The sequence below is a fragment of the Furipterus horrens genome, unplaced genomic scaffold (genome assembly GCF_987537825.1).
Source record: "Furipterus horrens unplaced genomic scaffold, mFurHor1.1.pri manual_scaffold_3, whole genome shotgun sequence".
Classification (NCBI taxonomy): domain Eukaryota; kingdom Metazoa; phylum Chordata; class Mammalia; order Chiroptera; family Furipteridae; genus Furipterus; species Furipterus horrens.
Genome location: NW_028327173.1, coordinates 35,768,035 through 35,784,801, shown reverse-complemented (window position 1 = coordinate 35,784,801; position 16,767 = coordinate 35,768,035). Strand labels below are relative to the sequence as shown.

General features: G+C 44.2%; 1 protein-coding gene across 1 annotated transcript in view; it reads left to right on the top strand.

Annotated features, from left to right (window-relative positions):
• Positions 1–12,210, top strand: part of RAB3B (RAB3B, member RAS oncogene family) — a 50,478-nt gene extending 38,268 nt beyond the window's left edge. Inside the window, exon 4 of the mRNA XM_090269450.1 lies at positions 11,117–12,210. Coding sequence (XP_090125576.1) covers positions 11,117–11,304 — 188 coding nt within the window. The 3' untranslated portion in view covers positions 11,305–12,210. The remainder of the gene's footprint in view (positions 1–11,116) is intronic.
• Positions 12,211–16,767: the final 4,557 nt, after the last annotated feature.

Here is a 16,767-nt window from a genome sequence, read left to right as displayed (position 1 = left end):
TGTCTCGGTGGCCCCACAGCAGGACTCCTGCCTACACTTGCTTAATATAGCAGCCTTTTCTTTTCTTTTCTGTATTGGGGTTCAATGGAATATCGACTTAGGGAAATCTTCCTCTAGAAGAATGGATATACTGCTTCACTTTTAGCCAGACTCTGTATAAGTAGTTCTCCCAACCTAGGTGTTGTAAGTTTCAGAAGTATGGAGTTTAAAGTTATACTCTCTGACAATTTCTGAAGTACAGATATTTGGGCTGGTATGTGGGTACCTTGTATAATATACAAGTGTGTGTTGTATATATTTGTGTTATGTGTGTTGTGTCTTGTATATATTTGTATCACATGTATTACAAGGTCGTGTGTGTTGAGGGAGGTATCCTATACTTGTTTCTCCCCTCCCCTATCCCCCAGGGTGTTCTGGAATAGAAATTAGCAAATCGTAGGTAAGTAATAAAGGGAAGTTGGGTCACTTTGGGTCATGCTGTTCTTATATCATCACAGAGGTTCTGGGATCCAGAAAGTGCCTTCACCCATATGTTGTTCACTGAATAGTAAGCATGTGGTGAAGCCCACACCTGGGTGACCTCAGGCTGTCTCCTTCAACCTGTGGACAGCAGATTGAAGACACCCTCCATGGACCAGCTAGGCCCCACCTGTTTGGAATGCTCTCTTCCATGCCCTATCCTCTACCTTCATTCATCCAGTGAACCCCCCACTCAGCTTTTGAGCAGCTCAAGTTGAGCACCTTCTGTGTGTGAAGCCTTGCCTGGCTTCCCATAGCTCTTTTCTTTGTGTCCCCACTTCATGTGCCCCATACAAGCAGCAGTCACAGTGCCCGTCAGCTTAGGTGCAATTCTTTTCTTGTTCATCTCCCGGAAGCTCTGTGAGGACAGGAAATGAGTCTTTTTTATCTTTGAACCCACAGTGCCTGGCATATGGTCTGGCACTGAGTGGATATTGCAAAAGTGTGTTTTGATTAAATTTTTATTATGTGAAGTATTTGCCTACCTCATTTTACTTCAATCCAATTAAGACTTCCTGAATACCTACTCTGTGCCAGGTATGGTGCATGAAATAGGATACATTTCCTGGTCTGTGAAAGACAGAAACAGTGATACCCCAAGGGATCAGTGTTGTGATACAGGGATATACCAGAGGGTTGGGGGAGCACAGAAGAGGCACCTAATTCGATTGGGGTCAGAGAACGTGATGCCCAAGCTGAATCTTGAAGACAAGTAGGAGCAGCCAAGTGAGGAAGAGAGGCAAGACATTCTAAGCAGGGGGATATGCTGGCAAAGGCAAGGAATAGCACCTGGTGTTCAGGGAACCATAAGTCATGGGACTGTGTAAGCCTAGAGTAGTGTCTCCCAAAGAGAGAGACTCGTGACACTGGAAGTGTGCAAGATGATATTATGCATACGTTTTGATATTAGAAAAAATATAATCAGCATGTCAAGCCCTTAGAGTTAAACAAGACTAAGTTTTTAAAAGATGAGTTAGTTTTATATTAGGAAAAAATACAGCTAGCATGCCAAGTCCTTATGACTAAGATTTTTAAAAGCCAAGTTGGTTAAATATTTATTAGGTATTTACCGTGTGCCAGGAACTAGTCTTAAGTGTTTTCTGGTATTATTCATTTAATTCAATCCTCCTGGAACCCTCTGAGACAAATACTTATATTCAAGTTATTATTATTATTTTTTTAGTATATTTTATTGATTATATTGTTACAATAGTTCCAATTTTTCCCCCTTTGCTCCCCTCCACCCAGCACCCCCTCCAGCAATCTGCCCCCAAGTCCATTCCCATGGGTCATACATACAAGCTCTCCCACTTTGCCCTTTCATATATTCTTCTTCTTCTTTTTTTTAATAAATAAATGATTAATTAATTATTTTAACAATAAAAAATAACAATCCCTCCCTCTCAGACTTAAGACCCTTCATAATCTTATAGAGGACAATGGGCGAAGGTCTCGAGCTCCTCTAGCTGCTTCGAGCTGAACATGGTCGTCGTCCTACCTACCCTTGGGTCCAGAAATCCCTAAGAAGAGTGGGGGTGCAGAGGGGAGGGGAGGGTGGCCTTCCCACATGGGGAAGGATCGTGCAGACTCCATATTATTATTTTTAATAGATGAGAAAACTGAGGCATGGAGAAGTTGAGGAGCTTACTTGAGGTCACACAGTTAGGAATAGGTAGAGTCAGAATTTGAACTCAAGCAGTAGGCTGGCTTCAGAGCCTGACCACTTAACCACACTATAGGCCAAATATGGTAATAATGGGTGATATATTTTGAGGCAGGCATTATATGAAATACTTTGCATTAATTATCTCATTTAGTGCTCACTATAACCCTTCAAGGTAGGCACTGTAGGACATGTTCAGTACTCTGAAAAATGAAGTTCGGAGGTTAAATAACTTGCTCAAGATTACATAGTTAAGAAGTAGTAGAGTCAATAGAGACCTATTAAATTTATGTAGAAACACAGATGGAAGTGAAATTAATTCTGAGTAAGGGGTTCAGGGAGGCAGTTGAAGAGGGCCTTGGTAATGAATTGGTCAGATCTGGGCAGTAACCCAGCTCTGTCCTACTCAACTTCCTGAGCTTTTCTCTATTGGTTACCAGAACTTGCTTACTTACAATGTCTCTATCTCTTGCCAGACCTAGAGAGCAGCTAAAGTTATACCTAATTTGTTTCATTATTCCAAGCACCCAGAACAGGGCAGATATTCATTCTTCATACATTTATTCACTTATTCATTTAAAAATATTTTTTGAGCATATACTGTGAGCCAGGCAGGTTCTTTTGGCACTTGGAATATAACAGTGAACCAAACAGCTCTGGTCCTTACTTTCATGAACTAATGAGGAAAGAAAGTTCAAACAAATAATTATACAAAAACACAGAATTCAAAAGATATAAATGGCTACATTGAATGTTATGTGAATCATATCCCAATAAAGCTGTTCAAAATTGTGATAAGTTCTGCATTAGTTAGGACTCTTGTTACGACAAGTGATAAAAATCTCAAATCAAACTAGCTTTAATTTAAAAGAAAACAAAATTTATTAGCTCATGTAGCTGGGAAGTCCATTAGACCCAGGACTCAACTGCACTCTCTAGTACTCAGCCATGCTTACCCCTTCAGCCTCCTCTGTAGCCAGACTCTGCATGGGGAGTAAGATGGACGATGGCAGTTCCAGATTCATATCTTCCCAACTCCTGCAAAAAGAGCCTCTCTCTCCCAGCCACCATGTATTAATCTCAGGGAAGAATATGAATGGCCACCTGTGAGTCACATGCCTATCCCAATGGCTGGGGGAGGCAAGTATTATAACCTGTAGTCCCACCACAACTGTTTGAAATAGGGGTTTCCTAAAAGAAGGTTTGGTGGGCGGATAAACGTAACATAAGTTACTGTGCTATGAAGGAAGTGAAAAAGAGAGACCTAATTTTAGACTGGAGAGTCAAGATCTTCTGAGAAAGTAACACTTCAGCTGAGAATTAAAGATGAGAAAAAGTTAGCCAGGCAAAGGGTGGGTAGGCAGGGCAAGGGGGTGGTGGGGGTGGAGGGGAGTGTTCTACTGCAAGAATAGGCCTAATGTGGGGTAGAGCTTGAAACACTCATGAGAGTGAAAGAAGGCCACGTCACAGGGACTAAACAATCAAGGGGAGAATTGTGTGATATGAGAGCGGAGGAACAGGCAGAGACCACATCACAAGATCTTGTGGACCATGTTAAGAATTTTGCAAGGAAGTGGTCAGATCTGGGAACAGTGAGGGAAGATGCTCAGCCCTTCTCCTCAGCACCGAGTCCTGTCCCTCTACCCTGTCAGCTATTAAGTCCATGTCAGTGGTCTGCTTGTCAGTGCCGCAGGGCTCTTCTCTGCTTTATAGAATCCCTCTTCAGGATTTTCTTTTTCTTTAGCTTTTCTCAGCTCACTCAGCAGAGACTATTGGTATGGCCAGCAACTAGCATTTATTAAAGCTGTGAGTGAGTAGCAATAGGTTTTCTATATAGTTCCTGGGACATGAGTGAGGCTGTAAAGATGCTGAGGGAAGTGGATCTTCAGGAGGGTGGAGGTGTTTCGGGGATTCCTGTTCCAGAAAGCACGGCATTTTCGGGCCTCTGCCTCCCTATAACCTTCAGAAAGGGGCTTCTTGTCTCTTCCTGGGTCTGCCTAGAGTCTGGGACACTAATAAGTAGTAAAAGGTAAATGTGCTTCTGCCCACAGGGAAGAAGAGACCCATTTAAAATGTGGTTTTGAAACACACACATACACTGATTCCAGCAAAGCGTAATGGGGTAATCATCATACTAGAAGTGAGGATATTGAAGGTTTTACCTTGCTTCTGCTGCTAGTTTACTGTGTGACCTTGAGCATCTTGTTTCCTGTCTGTGGGTCTCAGTTTGCCCCCCTGGTAAACAGGGGATATGGATTCGTTGACTGGGAGGGTCTGTTTGGCTCACTACCTCTCTGATCCCATGATTTCAATGTACATAATCCTCCACCCATCACTCAGACCCCTCAGACCCTTGTATACTACCTTGCTTATTTTAGGTGCTTGCTGAATGTTTTTGGATTGGGATAAATTATTGAAGCCTTGCATCACTGAGCCTGGTTGCAGAGAAATAAAGACCTAGTTGGCAGTGATAATAACTAACTTCGCTGCAGTTCCCAATGCGCTTTAGCAGCAATTTTCTCGTGACCCTCACTCTCACTCATAACCTGGAAGGCAGCATTATCACCAGCTCCTTTATACTGATGAAGAAGCTGAGTCCAGACCGCTCGTGTTTTCTTGTACACAAAGAGCTATACCACACTTCTGTCTCTTTATTGTTTCATATAAAGACTGAGCCATACAGGTAGGAGGCAGCAGTTACAGTACTAGTCAAACTCACCCTTTGGACTTAAAATCCTAAGAGTCCTATTTTATCATCCAGTGGGTTTTCCCAAAAGCCTGCCATAGTTTCTCTTCAAATTTCCATCCTCAATCACAATGTTAGTGAGATTTCTTTAGATTGTGTTGCGGTAATACATAACCCAAGTCAGAAGCTTTTATAATAAAGTTCTTTTTTTCACTTACATTACATGCCACTGCAAGTCAGCTGCAACTCCATTCCAATTTCTTACCCTGGGATTGAATCTGGGACGGCTGAACCACACAAAGGCTCTTCTGAAAGCTTTTGGTGAGACTTGGAACGGCCACATCCATTGGCCAAAAGTCACGCCATCAAATCTGATGTTGAAGTGGGGAGTTATATTCCTCCCACAAGGAGGCACTGCAAACCACTTCGCAATCTGTAAGGAGGCAAAATCCTCTGCAGGGAGGGCAGTGAATAATCTGCCACAATCACTGAACACATGATGGACACATGAATGAGTTTCCTGCCTTCAAAATCCTCATTGGCCAGGGATATAAAATAGTAGAGAGATCATTTCAGTATCCTTTGGGTAGATGTCTGTGCTAGTCCTTTAGACTGTTTACTGTCATTCTTTACCCTTTACCTGCTCTGTCTCACTCCTGCAGCCCTCTCTGGGGTGTTGACCTTTGCAGGCTGTGTTTCCAGGACTCCTGTGACGGTGGTTCCTGACTGGGTTAGCCAAGGAGAGACCCTGACAGATGATGGGGGGAAAGGAAGAAAGCTGGGTATCCCCCAAACGTCCAACCCCTTAGCCAGCTTCTCCAGAGAGGCTGCTCTTCTTCTCTGACTCCTGCTCCTATGGTTCTAGCTTCCTTTGGCCCCAGTAATAGTTTTTTCCTGTTGATAATCTCTCGGTTTCTTCACTAATTTATCTGGCCTCTTAGTTCTTCTATCACCTATATAATCAATCCCCTCTAGATTAAATATCAAGAATAGTTCTCATTTTCCTGTTGGGATCTGAGTGCAACAATTGGATAAGGTGTCATGGTATTACAGGGGAGAGGTACATTGTATGTTCTGAGTGGTAGAGGGAGGGTGGGAAGAGAAAGGGAAGGCTCTCTGGAGTCAGTGATTCTACAGGTGAGTAATAAAGATCATTAGAAGTAGGAGCTAAAGAGTAATAGCCTGAGCAAAGGTACCAAATAACAAAGTGTTGATGTTTCTGGAACATGGTGTGGCCCAGGAAGATGAGGCTGGGTCATTGGTGTTAAGCCAATGAATCTGGCTATTACAGTAATTAGACCTCTGTCAGTCAGTTCCAGTGATACAAATCCAAGTCAAAATAGCTCAGGTTATAAGGTCAGGGGCATAGCTGAAACAAAATGGAAGAACAGACTGCTGAAATGAGATGGCCAAGAAATTAAGAGGCCAGGGTGTTGGGTGGATTGTGCACATGAAACCAAAGCTCCTGAGGATAAGAACAACACTGGGTGGAAAGGAAGACAGCGAGTCCCTTGCCAAAATCATCAGTGACCAGAGAGGTGTGAGTTGAAGACTGACACATGATGCAGATGAAGAGGTATCGAGCAGGATGGAGAAGGGATTTGAACATGTAAGTGAAGGAGCGATGTTCTGGGGCAGTGTCAGGCTGGAGAGGTGGGTTTAGTAGATTGCAAATGTTTGAATCAAATTCTGAAGTCAAATTCAGAAGCAGGCAGTGTGGACACAGTTTGTGGTTGTGTGGGCCTGTGACAGCTGCCTGTGGACTGGATGGGTAAACATGATCGTTTTGGGGTTGGGGGAATCATGTACGATTCAGTTAAGAATTGGGACCTATTAAAGATAGAAATCCCATTGTTCTGAAGCCAATTAGAAGGAGGAAAGGGCTGGCAGCTAGTCTGATTAATTGGTTGTCATCTTTGTGACCTACTAGGTTCTGAGCTCCTGAGAATCCTTTCTAACGAACCTGAGGAAAAGGTTATAGTCTGAGCCTACTAATGAAGAACCTTCCAGGATACTGACAGTTATTAGATGGGGGTGAATTTGGAGTTCTGCCAGCAAAGGAGCTGGTTGGGTGCATGAGCTGGTTACTTGAATCAGAGTTCTCAAACCTTGGGTACCTTTGTGATGACAGTGGAGGTATGTCCTTGGCATGACATATGAGCTCTCCATGTATGGCCACCTACTACCTCAGCTCTCACCACTTTGAGCTTTCTACTCTACACTTGATCTTACCCAAAAGGCTGAGAAGTGATGAGCTTTCTATACCAGTGATAACAAACTACTGTGGTCATTCCAGCATATACTAAGGCTATGGGGTATTTGTGTATGTGTGTGTGTGTGTGTGTGTGTGTGTGTTTAGAGAGAGGAGAAAGGAAGGAGAAAAAGAAGGAGAGAAACATCGATGGGAGAGAGAAACATTGATCAGTTGCCTCTCGTACATGTCCCAACTGTGGGACCGAACCTGCAACCTAGGCATGTGCCCTGACCAGTGACCTTTCGCTTTATAGAACGACGCACAACCAACTGAGCCACACTGGTCAGGGCACCAAAGCTGTGTTTTGCCCCATTATCTGTGCCCATACTTTTTCCCCTGTGTGGTGTGCTGCACATGGCATGTGTGCACACATACCTTCAACAATCATATGTCTTTATTTAGCTGATATTTTCTTAGGAGGAATCAGCTTCTCTAAGAAGCCTTCCATGGCCTCTAGGTTTATTTAGGTACTTCCTTTGTGCCCTGACAATCCTCTGGCTTCCCACTACCCCACCATTTATCACTATAATATTGTCACTATGTCTCTCCCACACTAACAAGGAGTTCCTCAAGGGTAGGAACTGTGTCTGATTCACCTGTGTCCCCAGTGCCCAGAACAGGATCTGACATGCTCATTGAGCTGAGTTCTTATGACCCCCACTGTCCACATTCCCTCACCCACACCCTCCATGCCTGTTCCCACCTCCTTTATTCATCTATTCATTCGATCAGCACTCACCGAGCACCGACTAGCTGGTGCAGAGGCTCAGACGAATAGCATGGTCCCTGCTTGGGCGCTCCTTGTCACATGGACTTCTCTATGCAGGGTAACATGTGCTTTGCCAGAGGGAAGCACAGAGGAGAGTGACGAGGCCCTATCTAAGCTGAGTCCTGAAGAATGAGAAGCTAGTCAGGTGAAGAGTTTTGCTCAGGACTGGCCTTAAAGGTTTCCATTCCCACCAACTTCTGTAAGCTTCTTCTCCCTCCATAAAGCATTCCTCTGGTTTGGTCTCCCTGGGTTAGAAATGTTACAGTGTGTTCTGTCACTGTCCCAACTGAGAGCAAGACGAGGGGGCATAAGGGTTAGGTCCCTGGCTCACGCCCACCTCTAAGCCTCTGTTTCCCTATCGGTAAATTATAAGTGCAAACCCTTGTCTCACCCCAGCCCGCTCACAAGGTTGTTTTAAAATTGTATTTGTGAACTGTTAATGGATTCTGCACTTGGGAGGGATTGACACTCTGTTTAGTGGGTCTTTCCTCCGCAGTTAGTTTTGGTCTCCCTTTGTCTCTGGCACTCAACATAGACCTGGTACAGAGTCGGTGTTCAGTAAAGACGAGGTTTATTGATTGGCAATGAATGATGAAGAAAATGAGGGTTTCCCCAAAGGTCCTAGGAGACAATGCAGGGGCAAGGAAGCTCGGACTAAGGTGGGCTGGAAATATAAGAGAAAGAGACTCGCTATGTGTTATATTACACATGCCAATCACTTAACACACACATTTGTGCGGTTAATTCTCATTGCCACCCTAGGATGTATGTAATATTTACCCTGTTCTACGGGTGAGAAAACAGGCTGAGAGAGATTAGGCACCTTGCCCACAGTTGCACAGCTGGTAGTTGACTGAGACTATATTCAAATCCAGGCTGTCTAACTTTTGGGCCTCTTCCCACTGCCCACTTACACAGTGTGGCATGTTGACCCCTCAGTGCCAATTCCTCAGAAGGCATGTGTACCCCTGGCCTTGACCTGTGTCCTCATGTTCATCTAAACGAATGGTTTAAGCCTATTTACTTCTTTATCTGTTTGCCCCTTTCCTAGGCAAGCAACACCCCCACCCCCTCACCTAACACTGTCACTTGTAATGAATCAGTCAAAGGCCAGGGAGTCCATTTTTATGATATTCAGTAAGGAAAAGCTAGATGCTGGAGGGTCTCTGAAGCTGACTAGATTTCTATGGCCTGGGGATAATAAGCCAGCAGCTGCCTCCTTCTTCATCACATACCACAATTAGCAGCATTTCTGCAGCTTGCCTTTCTCAGGTTGGGAAATGGGCCACAGGAGAAGCTATCACCTGGAGGTGGGCTGGCAGGAGTTGTGAGTACCTTCAAGCTGGGATGACTGGAGGAAGAGGAGCCTTGTTTGTACCTGGGAGTTTCAGCCTCTGTGGATAGTAGGGTACTAGGGAGAAGGAAGGAAGAGGAAAGAGACCCCCCTCCTTCGTTGGAGAAGATGAAAAAGAGGGAGATGAGAGAAGGAGATGAAAGAAGAGCAGAAAGAAACTGCCCTTATAACTTCTGTACAGCCATTTATCCATCACCTCACGCAATCCTCCCAGCTGCCCTCAGCAGGAAGACAGTGTTATTATTCCTGTTCGACGAATGGAGAGTCTGAGACTCAGAGAGGTTAAGTGATTCAGAAAGATGAAGTGACTTGCCCAGAATCAGACACTTTAGTAGTCAGATAAAAGCAAAAGAGGCCAAAGATACTTGTAAAGGAAGAAAAAGAGATGATTGGGGCAGGGGGCGGAGGAAGTAAGTGAAAAGGAGAAAGAGGGAAAAATAGGAGGCTGAGCTGTGTATGGACTTGGGAGCCAGCCAAACCCAGATCTAAACCCAGTTTCCACTAATAAAGCCATGTGACCTTGTGTGAATTATATAATCTCTTGGAGCCTTTGTTGTCTCATTTACAAATTGGAAAAGATTATATTTACCCAACAGGCGGCTGTGGGGATTAAGTAAGATGGTATTTGTAAAGCTCCTAGCATAGAGTCTGGCATATAGTAGGTGCTCAATAAATATTAGAGACCCCAAAGAGAGCATACAAGGAACATAATGGAAAAAGAAGAGCTAAAATGGGGGGAAAAGGGGAAGAAAGAAACTTTTGAGGAGAAATAAAGATAGACTCAGAAGAAAGGGAAAGAGGTAAACAGACAGAAGGGGAAGGAGTAGGGCAGGGAAGAGAGGAGAAAGTGGCTATGCTTCCAAGGGCTGCCGCCAACCTGGCCCAGATTCCTCAGTTGGAAAGCAGCCACTTTGTCTGAATTAGGAGGGCCTTGTGTCTCCTAGGACAACCAAGTTCTGTTTATTGTAACAGAAAGTGTCCTTAAGGATCTCAAGGCACAAAACAGGCAAGAATATCTCATGCTTTAGGTGCAGTTTTTCCTGGGCCTTTCGGGGGGTTTATTGGGGGAGGGAAAATTCCAGGGGGATTCAGGAAGGAGGAACGCCACTGAGTGGAGATAAGCCATTGTGTCTGTAGGTGGAAAGGGCAAATAGAGCTTTGCTTATTCTGTGTGGATCTTGGGGTGTCTCCCAGAGGCTACACTAGTGCTGGCCAGGCTTGGGTGAGTGGCAGGCAGGGGAAAGAGGAGAAAAGGCCCTAGTCAAAAAGGCCAGAGCCTGGGCTCTCATGCTGGTACCTCTGCTTGTCTTGGGCCAGTGAGCTTCTTTCTGTAAACCACAGTGTCTGCATTAGTGAAATAGAGAAGGTCTGCCTGACCCTCTCTCCCCCAGGTGTGACATGAAGATCAAATGATCTAATGGATGTGATAAATGCTTTGGAAACTTTGAAGTGCTGTTCGCATGTATTGAAGTTTCCACTCTTATTAGAAAATACACCTAATGACTTCCCTCTGTGTCAAGCACAAGGCTATACACTTTACATTCATTATCTTGTTTAGTCCTTCAACTAATTCTGTGAGGTAGGTAAAATTATCCCTATTTATAAAACAGGGCATTGATTCATGAACAGAAGAGGTAAGTTCCTGGGGGTTGCACAGAGGGTCAATGGTAGAGCCAGGATCTGTCCAGTTCTAAAACTGGTGCAGTTCTAAAAACTTGCTCTGTACCATCTCCTTGAAGCAGAATCTCTGCCCACAGACAGGCCTCCTTGCTTCACCTCTGAGCACTACCTGTATTAATCCCGAGTGTTCTGGCCAGGGGGCAGGAAAGGGGAGGGAAAAATCCTTACCTGTATCTCTCTCCTCTCCTCAGGGTTTGACTTCTTTGAAGCCAGTGCCAAGGAGAATATCAGCGTGAGGCAGGCCTTCGAGCGGCTGGTGGATGCCATTTGCGACAAGATGTCTGATTCCCTGGACACGGACCCCTCCGTGCTGGGCGCCTCCAAGAACACCCGTCTCTCGGACACCCCGCCGCTGCTGCAGCAGAGCTGCTCCTGCTAGGCAAGGAGCCCCCTCCTGATCTCCTCTCATTGCGGTCCCACACCCTCTCTGCTTCCCGTCACACTCTGTCCATCCCCAGCCCCCAGCCAGCTTCGTTGCTGCTGTTCTTTGCCTGCAGTGAAGGTGAAGGCATACCCCAGGGGTTCCCTTCAGGTGACTCCATTTACAGACACACAGCAGCTAGACTAACAGCCAGGCTGCAACATGGGTGCAGATACACTTTACAAAAGAAGGCTCCATTTTACAAAGGGGATTCACAACAGGGACTTGCAAAGCGAATCTCTTAGATTTCCTCCATTTACCGAAATTTGACACACATCTACTTTTCAGGGCCTGGTTAACCATGTAAAGTGAGGCCCACCTGCACAGCTAATTCTATTGAAGAAAAGCTCTCCCTACACAACATGCTTGTTTCATATCAGGCTACCCTGTGGAGCTTCCTCACACTGCAAGTCAAGCTTTGGCTCTCAAAGCCCTATGTCTGTCACCACAGATGCCCATGGGGCCTGGGCAGTTGCTGTGGTGACAGACCAGAGCTAATCTCCAGAGAGCTCTCTAATGATGCTGAAGGAGCAAAGGCTGAGTCAGAAACACACTTAAAAGAAAAAAGATTATTCCCTGCAAAATGTCAAAGGTTCCTCCTATATGAACCAGCTCAAGAGAGAAAGACAAAGAGAAAGAAAAAGAGGAACATAGGCAAGATAAAGAAACAGGTCTTTCCAGCTGGTTCTAAACCGTGGGAACTCTACGAAATTCGTCACTGGTTCTTAAACTCCCAGAATTTGAAAAACTTAAGAGTTAGTAGGATCCCAAATTTGACCTGGTCTGACTAGTTAATTCCAATTCCTATCTCTGATAAGTGGCTGTCAGACCCATAACCAAAAATCTCACACGTTCTAAGCAGGGACGAGAGCTCATTGTTCACACCATCTTTGGGCAGTTCTCATAATCTGAAGGTTTTCCTTGTTTTAAACTGAAATCTGCCTCCTAGAAACTTGTACTAGCTCCGCTGCCAGAAACCTTACAGAGTCTGCTCCCTCTGACCCATGACACCCTTAGATGGCTTGAGAACAGAAATCATGATCCTCGGAATCTGCCCATTCTCTAAGTCAAATAATTCTAATTCCTTCTGCATTGTTCACAGGGTCTTCTCCCCAACCTGCCGTTTCTTCCTGCCCATCTTTCAGTCACTCCCAACTAGTCCAACTGAGAAATAAGATTCAAAGCAGAATAAATCTAAGGGGGGGGGGCACGACCCTGAAAAAATGGGGAAAACTAAACTCAGATGTTTCAATCCCAACCTCATCTTCTGGGAGTGAAACCTTAGTTTTTACCAAAAAACAGATGTGAAATGACACCTGGAGGAAGCCACTTAATTAAACACATGAAGGAAAAAACCCCACAAAATATGAGAAATCCTCTGACATTAGAAACAAACTGAATGGGTTAACTCATGATTCTAGCTTGTTTGTGGACACTGCATATGTTTGGTTTTTAGCTGAAACAATGACATGGAACTAAGTGATGATTTCTGAAAATCTTTCCTCCTAGCTCTGGCCTGAATCTGGTTTCCCCCTGCACTAACATGCCACCTCAAAAATCAGGGAAGGAGGGCGGCGAATCTCTCCCATGCTTTCCCTCCATTTTAAATACAGCTCATTGTCCTAGGAAAGTACATTAATTAGCAACAGGTCCAAGGACTACATAAAAAAGCCATCCAGAGTCAGCCCTCTGGGGATGGTGCGTTCTCTGATGCAGTGCAGAGAATAGAACTTCAGTCTTGGAATCAGGAGAGTTGGATTCTCCCTTAAATCAAGTGTGATGCTGGACTGGTTCCTCCTCATCTCTGAGTCTTGATTTTTCACTTACGAAGTTTGGGGTGTGTGTATGGATATTTGGATAATTTTTAATGTCCCTTCTGGCACTAATACCTCTGTGACTCTTTTTCACCTTCATGATTTCAGTTGATCTGCAAAATAAACCTGAGACATGAGGATTATCACCCCGATATCGTTGTAGCTAACACCGATGTCATGCTTACTCTGTACTAGCCATTGTTCCAAGCACTTTGCATGTATTAACTCATTTATCTTCCCAACATTTTTGTGAAGGAGGAACTGTAATCAACCTCATTTAAAGATAAGGACACTAAGGTACAAAGAGATTCTTTAGCTTGCCTAAAGTCATATAATGAGTAAATGATAGAAAATGGATTCAAACCCAGGCATTAGGCTCCAAAGTTTGTGCTCTTCACCACATTCTGTAGTACATTTCTCCTACATAAACTACAATCCAAAGACGTTAAGAGATTTGGCTAAGATCACACAGCTAGTAAGTGTTAGAGCCATGATAGGATTCAATTCCAAGGCCAACGGATTTCAAGTCCACTAGAGAAAAGACATACATCTCTGATCTGTTAACAAATTACTCAATGATTCAGTCTCTTAGTCAACCAGATCCCATGAGCATGAGCAAAAAATGCCCAGTGCTTCTCAGGTCTACACACTGGCTTTCATTGTACCTGCCTCTGTCAGGCAGCTCTTAGATCTAACTCTCCAGCAGTGTGTTGAGCAGCCTCCCTGCTCCAGCAATGGGGCCTTTTAGGGAAGTGACTTGATCAGCTTCTCTGACCATGGAAGAACGTGGTCTCCTCACAGAGCAGTAGTTCTGGCCGTGCTTTTTACACTGTAAAGTCCCACACGAGTCAGGGATAATTGCTATTTTTCTGGATAGTAACATCCACCTACCCTCATACTAGACTTTCAGACTGAGCTCCACATGGATATTTTAGTACATATATCAAATAATATTTTCTCTCCTACTGAGTAGCCTGGCAAAGATTGAAAATTTTATTTAAAAACTGTCAAATTCTATAAAACTCAGGACCCAGTTCAAGGGAGCAGCATCTTTACAGCAGATGGAATAAAGAGTTAAATGTAATAGTGGCAAACGCTTCTACGCGTGACAGGCAAATAGACCTGCTTATTAGATGGCAATTCCCCAGCCCTGTTCTGTGACCTCGTTTCTGCCAAGAGGAAGGCAGCAGCTTCCAGCTGATTGCAGCGTAATGTTCATCAATCACAGTAACAGCACAGTTAGCCACCAAGGCTCAAGCTGCATAATATGTGTTAGTGGCAACTTGCCCTGGTTTTCATCTTGTTTAGCAACCCAAATAAAAGAATTTTTAAAAATCCCTCTTGACCTCTAAAGAAGCAAAAGTAGACCAAAAGTGCAATACAGTATTGTGTTTATTTATAGAATCTGTTTTAAATGCATGTGTATCTGTAAATACAAAGTGATTCGTGACTTATCGTTGTCTCCTCAGTCTGTAGCATTATTCACTTCTAGAAGCAGCAAGGGGGTAGAGTGTACTGAATGGTCACAGACTCGCTGAATATTAGATATGGAAGGAAGCTCAGAGAAAATCTTGTCCACGCTCCTTGTTTTATAAAAAAGAAGGATGAGGTCCAGGGAGAGGGAGGAAATGAGATTACATTGACAATGGAGCCAGGAGTAGGTCTTATATCACCTCTGGGGAAAAATTCACCTATTATATATATATATATATATATGTATATATATGCCCCTGGCTGGTTTGGCTCAGTGGATTGAGCTAAGTGTCGCTGGTTCGATCTTCCAGTCAGGGCACATCAGAGAAGGAAAACTCTGACTCCAAAAAACATCCGCTGCCTTGCGGCATACCTCTTCAGGGGAAAGGCTAAGGGAGTAAACCCCGACAGAAAATCCGGAGCCGGAGTCCCTAAGGCGGTTTGACGTTGTAGTCAACACCGGCAACTCCTGCGGCGCACCTGAAGCCAAGCTGTATTGACTCCGTCTTTCCCTTGGACCCTTCAGCTGCGAAGAGAGGGGGGCGGTTCTGCTGCATGGGCAACAGCAGACCCTCCATATCACCCTGCCCAGGCTCTGTAGCTTCAGCTTCACTGGAGAGGACACTCCAGCATCATCGCAAGATGTCGATTCAACACGGGAGGAGACAGATACCGTGTCACTCCCAAGTCGGACTGCACAACCATTCTCGGCGGTGCAGATAGACTCTTAAGAAGCTACACCATCGTCTCTCGAGACGGACGGCTGCCGACGACGATATATTATGGGCCTGGCACTACTAAATACTAGATAAATATAGATGAAAACAAATGATCCCTGCCTGCAAGGTACCTATTGTCTAATGAAGGTGTTTCTAAGATATTATTCCAATTTGTCAGGCAAGGAAACAGTCTTGGAGAATTTAACGTGCCTAAGTCACCCACTAGAATCATTTGAACCTACCCCTGTCTGACTCATGCTCTTTCAACTCTCCTCTTCAGATTGTTTCTCTGATGGATAGGGGCTGGTGGTAATGACACACTCTCAAGGACTCTCAGAGTTAATTAAATAACCTCGGTTGAGACATGGGTTTCACAATTGCTTTCTGACTGCAGCCTTACAACATCCACAGAATATGAACATCCTCCAGACCCGACTCTCCCATTCACATCCCCTGCTCCTGCCCCAAAGCTCTTTCCCTGGATATCAAGTTTCCTAGGGCCTCTTGAAGAATGTTTGTTTGAGTTTGTTTGTTTGCCAACAGTTCAGGAAAAGGGGGAGGAATTACAACTACCAGTGTCCTGGGATCTCATTGGTTTTAGATTCCCCATCCTGATTACCTGCACAGCTGGTGACTCAAACAGCAGCCTGTGACTGGGAGTATGTGCAAGAGACAGGCCCATGTGTTACAAATACTGTTAGGTGATGTTTTTGAAGGTCTGGATTTCTTATGTGAAATAGGCAAAACTCAAATTTATTCATTCAACAAATTTGTGTCTAGTATGTGTCAGGATACAACTGGTGGCAAATCAAACATAGTCCTTGCCTTCATGAATGCTATAGTCTAAAACAGCAATTTTCAACCAGTGTGCCACAAAAAATTTTAAAATGTGCAATACTTGACTATTTAGTCAGGGGCACTGACCTCTTTTCCCTTAGATTGTCAGATAAAAAAATGACAACAGCCAGCACAACAATAGCTATCTGGTGTGAATGAATCAAAATTATGCCTATATTTTTTTGTCAGATCAGCAAAAATATATATATTTTTTGGTGTGCCACAGAATTTTAGTAATTAGTTTATGTGTTCCATGAGATGAAGAAGGTTGAAAATCACTGATCTAGTAAGCTTGTTAGTCTAGACACTGTAAAGTAACCACCCCAATGTACTTACATAGTGCTCCGAAGAAAAGGTGCATCATTCTATGAGAACACATGGTCGGGAAACCTGAGTCACCGTTGTGGAGCTGTTTCAGGTGCCCTAGGAAAACTCCACTGCACCCAAATACCTCCGCTACCCATTAGTCATTGCTTTATATTCCTCAATTAAGCTTTCATTTATTAGGTCAAACCTTTGATAGCTGATTAAATATAAACCCACCCAAAAGAGTAAGGGTGAGAGAAGAAATATCTGTA